General features: G+C 35.9%; 1 protein-coding gene across 1 annotated transcript in view; it reads right to left on the bottom strand.

Moving 5' to 3' along the window:
* Positions 1 to 8,808, bottom strand: part of SNX13 (sorting nexin 13) — a 55,038-nt gene that overhangs the window by 39,996 nt on the left and 6,234 nt on the right. The window contains exons 3-4 of the mRNA XM_019472800.1: positions 3,895 to 3,984; positions 3,365 to 3,486 (exon numbers count right to left, since the gene is read on the bottom strand). Coding sequence (XP_019328345.1) covers positions 3,365 to 3,486; positions 3,895 to 3,984 — 212 coding nt within the window. The remainder of the gene's footprint in view (positions 1 to 3,364; positions 3,487 to 3,894; positions 3,985 to 8,808) is intronic.

Here is an 8,808-nt window from a genome sequence, read left to right as displayed (position 1 = left end):
TGTACTCGTTCTCTCCAGAAGCTCACAGGGCATATGAAAACAGAGATGATGGTACCAATCTAAGACTGCTACAGCTATATCCAACTACAATCATTATAAATACACCAGATCATTTTCTCCTAACAGCAACAATCAACTGCTGCAGCCCTGTGAAACCGATTTGATTTGTACAGAAGAACACAACTGCACAGGAGCAGTGGCTATTTTTGAAGAGCTATCATACTGTAGGAAAAAAAAAATAAATTGGTTATAACTTGACCTGCTTTGACACAAACCCAGTGCTTGATACTGTTCAATAAAGTAGCTTCACCAGGTAGACAAAACCACCACAGTTGGGCAGCCAGGTCCGTTTCATGTAAGCACAGGATTGCTTGCTGTAATGTACTGTTTATTTAGCCTACTTTTCATTATTTCCAACACTGTTTCCTAGGATTTCTATTATTTCACAATCAATAAGATTTTATTATAATGAATTTTTCCTAGCATTAAACCTAGCTCACCATCTTTGACCTTTCTTGCCAGAAAAGCACACTGACCTGCATTTTCAAGTCAACAGAGGAAGGGGATACCACCACCGCAAAATTGCTAAGAAGTTTATTATATTTAGGTGACCCACAACCTCTTCTGAAGAGAAAACAGGTAACAATCAGCACAGTGGAAGGAACACCTGAAATCATTACTTAATAAAGAAGTTGGATATAAAGGTACATATACATATAAAGGTACATATTGAAGAGCAAGACCACTTTTAAAAGTTATCTGAGCTGATACAGATATTTGAATTAAAGGCTTTCAGATTGACTTATGTTGGGAATAGCCCTGCTATTTATATGAAACAGACCTGCATATAAAAAGGCAATGATTCATACAACTCAATGCTTAAGTTGCAGAAAAATAGTATTCAGTCATTTCGGACAGTAATCAAAATTTTGAAAAGGCTTTCAGATTGACTTATGTTGGGAATAGCCCTGCTATTTATATGAAACAGACCTGCATATAAAAAGGCAATGATTCATACAACTCAATGCTTAAGTTGCAGAAAAATAGTATTCAGTCATTTCGGACAGTAATCAAAATTTTGAAAAGGCCATTTTGCAAAAGACCATGACTACAAACATCATCTCCATTCATTCCTTAAGGGATCAGAGAAAGACTCTAGTTCTTAGATTATCATCTTAAAATTTTACATGTTCTTTCTGTAAAATGCACTGAACTATGCCAATAGATAAACTTAATCGTTTATCTACCACCATTAAACCCACAGAGGTATTTGTCCACCTGCTTAGACAGTGTATTGATGTAAATACAAATAATCTTACCTGGCAGAAAACTGAACAAGTGCATACTGAAGAGCCTGCCTGATTTCCAGAAGAAACGATTCATCATCACTTAGTGTGTAATACCAATACTGCACATAGTCTCTCAGGGAAAACTGGATTACCTGAAATTGGAAAAGAAAAAAGAAAGATGAACTAATGAACAAAAGACAACAAAATATAAAATAGCTTTTTATGCCTGATAAAGCAACAACAGTCTTAAAAGGTTAACACAGTGAACCCCACTCCCCCTACCATTATGAAATTGTGAGTGAAACAATACAACTCATAGACTGAAACCTCTTTTTCATAGTTTACGTGCATTCATCACTGCTATGCTGAGAAACTGTAATATACAGAAAACAGACTCAAATATTGCCCAATATCCTGGCCCATCCTCAATGTTTTTTCACTTACCACTCTCAAATATGATAACATTTCTCAACTTGTATTTGTCTCTCAACTACTTAGACACTACATAGTCAATACTTGCAAAAATAAAAATAGGTTAAATAGTCCTGATTAGAACTTACCTGTTGCAAAGGCTCATCAATTATATTCGCACCTGTCAGTCTTCTGTCAATCTTAATAGGTCTGGCTTCACGTTTCATTTCTTCTGTGCACTTGAAAGAGAGTAGGAAACGTAACTTTGCAAGTTTTAGCTATAATTAAAAATCAGCTCTACTGTTTATGATATATGTATACCTCCAGTAACAACTTTATACAACATTTTCCCTATTATTATAGTTTATAGGGTAGATAAGATATAATCATAGAATGGTTTGTGCTGGAAGGGACCTCTAAAGGTCATCTAGTCCAACCCCCTGCTGTGGGCAGGGACACCTTGGGGGGTGGGTGGAGAGAAATCCCACGGTACTCATTCTCTCCAGAAGCTCACAGGGTATATGAAATTAGAGATGATGGTACCAATCTAAGACTGCTACAGCTATATCCAACTACAATCATTATAAATACACCAGATCATTTTCTCCTAACAGCAACAATCAACTGCTGCAGCCCTGTGAAACCGATTTGATTTGTACAGAAGAACACAACTGCACAGGAGCAGTGGCTATTTTTGAAGAGCTATCATACTGTAGGAAAAAAAAAATAAATTGGTTATAACTTGACCTGCTTTGACACAAACCCAGTGCTTGATACTGTTCAATAAAGTAGCTTCACCAGGTAGACAAAACCACCACAGTTGGGCAGCCAGGTCCGTTTCATGTAAGCACAGGATTGCTTGCTGTAATGTACTGTTTATTTAGCCTACTTTTCATTATTTCCAACACTGTTTCCTAGGATTTCTATTATTTCACAATCAGTAAGATTTTATTATAATGAATTTTTCCTAGCATTAAACCTAGCTCACCATCTTTGACCTTTCTTGCCAGAAAAGCACACTGACCTGCATTTTCAAGTCAACAGAGGGAGGGGATACCACCACCGCAAAATTGCTAAGAAGTTTATTATATTTAGGTGACCCACAACCTCTTCTGAAGAGAAAACAGGTAACAATCAGCACAGTGGAAGGAACACCTGAAATCATTACTTAATAAAGAAGTTGGATATAAAGGTACATATACATATAAAGGTACATATTGAAGAGCAAGACCACTTTTAAAAGTTATCTGAGCTGATACAGATATTTGAATTAAAGGCTTTCAGATTGACTTATGTTGGGAATAGCCCTGCTATTTATATGAAACAGACCTGCATATAAAAAGGCAATGATTCATACAACAATATGCTTAAGTTGCAGAAAAATAGTATTCAGTCATTTCGGACAGTAATCAAAATTTTGAAAGCCATTTTGCGATTTTGCAAAAGAACAGGACTACAAACATCATCTCCATTCATTCCTTAAGGGATCAGAGAAAGACTCTAGTTCTTAGATTATCATCTTAAAATTTTACATGTTCTTTCTGTAAAATGCACTGAACTATGCCAATAGATAAACTTAATCGTTTATCTACCACCATTAAACCCACAGAGGTATTTGTCCACCTGCTTAGACAGTGTATTGATGTAAATACAAATAATCTTACCTGGCAGAAAACTGAACAAGTGCATACTGAAGAGCCTGCCTGATTTCCAGAAGAAACGATTCATCATCACTTAGTGTGTAATACCAATACTGCACATAGTCTCTCAGGGAAAACTGGATTACCTGAAATTGGAAAAGAAAAAAGAAAGATGAACTAATGAACAAAAGACAACAAAATATAAAATAGCTTTTTATGCCTGATAAAGCAACAACAGTCTTAAAAGGTTAACACAGTGAACCCCACTCCCCCTACCATTATGAAATTGTGAGTGAAACAATACAACTCATAGACTGAAACCTCTTTTTCATAGTTTACGTGCATTCATCACTGCTATGCTGAGAAACTGTAATATACAGAAAACAGACTCAAATATTGCCCAATATCCTGGCCCATCCTCAATGTTTTTTCACTTACCACTCTCAAATATGATAACATTTCTCAACTTGTATTTGTCTCTCAACTACTTAGACACTACATAGTCAATACTTGCAAAAATAAAAATAGGTTAAATAGTCCTGATTAGAACTTACCTGTTGCAAAGGCTCATCAATTATATTCGCACCTGTCAGTCTTCTGTCAATCTTAATAGGTCTGGCTTCACGTTTCATTTCTTCTGTGCACTTGAAAGAGAGTAGGAAACGTAACTTTGCAAGTTTTAGCTATAATTAAAAATCAGCTCTACTGTTTATGATATATGTATACCTCCAGTAACAACTTTATACAACATTTTCCCTATTATTATAGTTTATAGGGTAGATAAGATATAATCATAGAATGGTTTGTGCTGGAAGGGACCTCTAAAGGTCATCTAGTCCAACCCCCTGCTGTGGGCAGGGACACCTTCAACTAGATCAGGTTGCTCAGAGCCCCGTCCAACCTGGCCTTGAATGTTTCCAGGGATGGGGCATCCACCACCTCTCTGGGCAACAACAGTATCTGTGTTTTTCACTATATAGTAAATAATGGTGAGGAACTAACCTGAAAGTCTACTTCTTCCTTACTGTAAAGGAGCGAGTTTGCTAAAATACTAGATCAGAAGGAAATAAAACTCAAATAGTTATAAAAGGAGGGGGGACACACGACAGCAGCACAGGATCATTTGTGGGTAATACCCCAGTTCCATACTTGATTGAACTTCTTGTGCAACCTCAGGCAGGTAACTGTTCAGTTGGGTTTTTTCTTCTCTCAGTTTATCAATCTCAGTTTATTCTATATGCCAGAAGAGAAATTACTCTTTTTTTTTTTTTTTTTTAAACCATCGCTACTTGACAAGCCTTTAAAAAGCGATTGATGAGGGGGTAAAAAATTATTTTATAGAAGGACTTGCAACTCAGAGCAGTTAACTCCAGGAATGACTTCATCAGAGCTGACTTTTGGCAAGTGACATACTGAAAGAGAACACCCTTTATCAGTGCTCCTCTGAGAAGGCTAATACAGTGTCTTTCTATAAACTTAAGATGAAATCAGCAATAAACCCCTTTATTTTCAAAGAAATAACAACCCAACAAACCTACACTATTGTTCGGAAAAAATCAAGTTACTTTATTCTTTGACCTAGAGAGAAAGTTGTGACTATTGGAAACAGAGAAGAACTGCCAAAAACCATAAATCAAAAAGTTATAAACCATACGTCCAGCATTTCTATTCTACATGACCCTCCCTAAGTATCTCTCATTCAAACCAGTTAACAGTGAATGGCAGAGAAACACCTGAGAAACATTCCTCCAGGAAACATTCCTCCTCCTACCTAACCCAACTCTGTATCACAACATAAAAGTATTTTGTTGCAAAATTTGGTATATTTTTTAACTTTTAAGACAAGGGAATGGTTCAATGCTATGTTAATATGAATAAAGTTGACTCATATTCAAAAAATACTCCAGCTATGTAGTAATGAATTTGCAAAATATTTTTGTCTTGACAGTGTCAAAAATACCAAAAAAAAATACGGAATGGAATGATTAAATATTTTTACTAAGCACAGCATAGTTCAAATTGCCAAACATAATTGTTAAAAGACAGTTTTGAAGTTTGAGGACTGCATGCATAAAACCACATTTGGAAAACATAGAAGAAAAAGCAGCAGCAAAAAAAGCAGCAGCCAGAAGAGAGAGAGGGACACGCAGAGAATACACAAGGTTACTTGGTAAAAATCTGAATGTTCATAGGCTCATAGGATTCAGGGTTGTGTCTGGACTTCAGGAAGTCATCTTGTCCAACCTCCTGCTCAAAGCAGAGCCAACTAGAAGGTTAGACCATTCTTTCATATTCTTTTTTCTCCAGTGAAATGTTTATGTACATGCAGTATAATTTCATTTGCTTTTGATACATCTGAAGACATCTAAGATTTAGAATATCTGCCTTTATTTCATTGCAGCTACAACAGCTGACCATAGCTCTCACTTGGAAAGCACTACCGGTTTTAAGCCTGGCCTTCCAGACATTGACTTAGAAGACAGACTTAAAGAAAGGACCCAACTCACATGAAGAAAACTGTTCTATTCGACTGACACTTCATACACAGTATTAGTCTGACATACTCTACCAGTATTAAATCATTAGTTAGGAAAAATGAGTATCACTTGTTATTGTTAAATTTGACACCTACTTACTTCATTTTAAGCAGGTAGAAAGCACTTATGAAGAACGTGGGACATACACTCCACAAAGTGAGATGCAGCACAGAGTAAAGAAACCCAGGCTCTGCAAGCATGTAATTGCAGTGACTGAGTAGACTTCAGACTTTTGCTTCGCTGCACTAATAGATATTTCAGAGTCCTTTTTTGAAACTATGCTAGGTAACTGTTAAATACGAAAAATGCCTCATTTGGACTGTGCCACTATTTCCCAAATCGCATACTTGCAGTCACAGGCTTTCATGAGTGGACAAGACACAGAGGATTTACACGTCTGCATCAAATCCATAACATAGCATATGACCAACTGACTCAAAATAAAGACATTCAGAGACTAGTCAGGGATCAAATACGCAACTAGCACTTGTAAGTTGTTATCACTGTTATCTTATAGTAATTTGGCAATACTGTACCCAGCCTACAGAAACTCTTGTCTTTTGGATGAAGCATGAGACATCAATTATGATAATAACTGAACATTCCACACTTATGTTGAAGGTGGACTGAATCTATAATTTTTATTGAAAATAGCGTTCCAGTTAACAGTTCAGAAGGCTCTAAACTTGCCTTTCATTCAACATTATTTTAATATAAACCTGCAGACAATTGTGTATCTTACAGAACCAGTACATTATGGCATCATCAAGTACATTCCTGATACAAAGTTGTATAAAACAGATTTGCAAAAGGAAAAGCAAGTCTAATCCTAATTTTAAACCTCCCTGCGTGTATGAAAAAAACCAAAACAAAAATAAAGGGCAGAAAGGTAAATAATCTTCCATCAAACAACTTACATAACTATTTCTCCTTAACGTGAGGCATTCATTATATATTCGCTAATAAGTATAATAAGCGGCAACCAAGGAAACCTATCTGCACCAAATCCTGTGTTGTAACTTAGAGCCTGGTACATTCTACATGTTATTTCCATCCACAATTTTGGTGCTCTGAATTATAACCGATTTCTTTAAAATCAAGCATTTGAACATTCATCTTAGCCTAAAAAATCCCCCAACAACAAAAAACACTCAAAACAATTGATAGAACTCCGACCGCTTTTGGGGAAAAGAGCTTCTTATAAAGAACCTATATCATCAGATTACTTCTCAAAATACAGTATCATAAAAGAATTTAATACTGAGGTGAATTCAGTTTTGTACTTGGTTCATGGAAGAAGCATTACCTATACACTAGCCACCTGGAAGAATATTCATTGTTCAAGACAGACCACTTAGGGCCACAATGGCTTTAAACATTAAAACAATTTCAAGTTAAGAATATTACTTTCCAATAAAGGTAAGTCAGCAGAAATTTAATACAGAAATGGCAAATAGGAATCCCAAGCAAACCACACATTTGGTTTTGGTTAGGACTCCTATCTTCTTGCACTGCTACTGAAAAGCTCAGCTAAACTATCTAATGCTATTTTAATGCAGTGGCAAAAGAGAAATACAAAACACTATTGTAGAAGACAAACAGATTTTAGTTGAACAACTTCAAATAGCATTTGGCAAGCCAGCTAAAAATAAATACCTTCGTAGTACAAAACTTAAATCCAGAGATTAGTCAAAACAGGTCAGTTGATAAAAGTGATCTGTCAATAATCCACACTCAAATCAGAAGTCAAACTACTGAATTTGCAAGGATTATGCAAAAAAAAAAAAAACAAAAAACCCAAAACCCCCACAACTTTTTATTCTTTTATAAGGCAACCAGAGCATACACATGTACTGAGCTCAAAAAAGCAACATTAACATAAAAAAAGTTTCAGCGATGTAGAGGAAATTTAAAAGACAGAAAAACTTCTTGTAAATCTTCTCTCAAAACACAAGACATAAGCAACACTCCACAATCCATACAATATAAGCACTAAAGTCTATATAGCACCAAGAACCTTAGTCCCCTAAAATGAGGTTTCATTAATGGAACAGAATCATTAGTTGATTGCTGACTTGCCCTTTTTCAGCCTTAAACTTTCTATTTTTCATTTGGACCAGTGACGTTACTTTATGGTTTAGAATATACTTAAGTTCCAGATTTATCTCAACAGATGCAGAGACTTAAGTGAAAAGGCCACTTACGAACTGAGCTATGAACCAGTCACAAAAAAAGTTTTGTGATTAGAAAACAAACTGCTGAATCACAAAATAAATTTCTTCTATGTGCTACTGATAAGAAAGTCAAACACACACACACCCCTTCACAGACAACATGAAGCATAGTGACCTGACAGCTAAGAAAGGGCAGGATGTTTGCGTCAAACCAGTTGTGAGATTAAATATAACGTTACTAGCAATCTTTGAGTTAAAGTGTTTTCTCTATTCTGATGAGTGCAAACGGATTAGGCCAAGATACATCTAAACTTCTGAGCTGCCAAGATGTATTGGTTCATAAACCAGGAATTCCTAGAAATTCTACCTCTTGGCTATTAAGAATTCATTCTGTACTAAACAGATGCCTATTTATCCAATTAGGAACCCTGAATTTAGGTCCATCAAACAAACAGAAAAAAAGAAAAGAGTTGAAAAGGGGATCCCACTGCTGCTCCACATTTATGTATGCATTTCCAGGATTTTTGCTTGGTCTTAAAGATAGCCAAAGATAACTTCTACATCCCTGAAGTACTATAAATCTCACCTTTATTAACAGTTTAATCTTCTTAGCTAGGCAAGCAACTTTCTGATCACAAACAATCAAAATAATCAACACTGGAGAGACTACAGATCCAGTGATGGAAGAATCCTAAATAGTCATGACAATCTTGCAAGAAAAAGCAAGAAGGACACACCACTCCCCCCCCCCCCCCAA

This window comes from Aptenodytes forsteri, unplaced genomic scaffold (assembly GCF_000699145.1).
Source record: "Aptenodytes forsteri isolate BGI_AS27 unplaced genomic scaffold, ASM69914v1 Scaffold164, whole genome shotgun sequence".
Lineage (NCBI taxonomy): Eukaryota > Metazoa > Chordata > Aves > Sphenisciformes > Spheniscidae > Aptenodytes > Aptenodytes forsteri.
The sequence above is the reverse complement of the archived record's forward strand: the minus strand, read 5'-3'. Positions and strand labels throughout refer to the sequence as shown.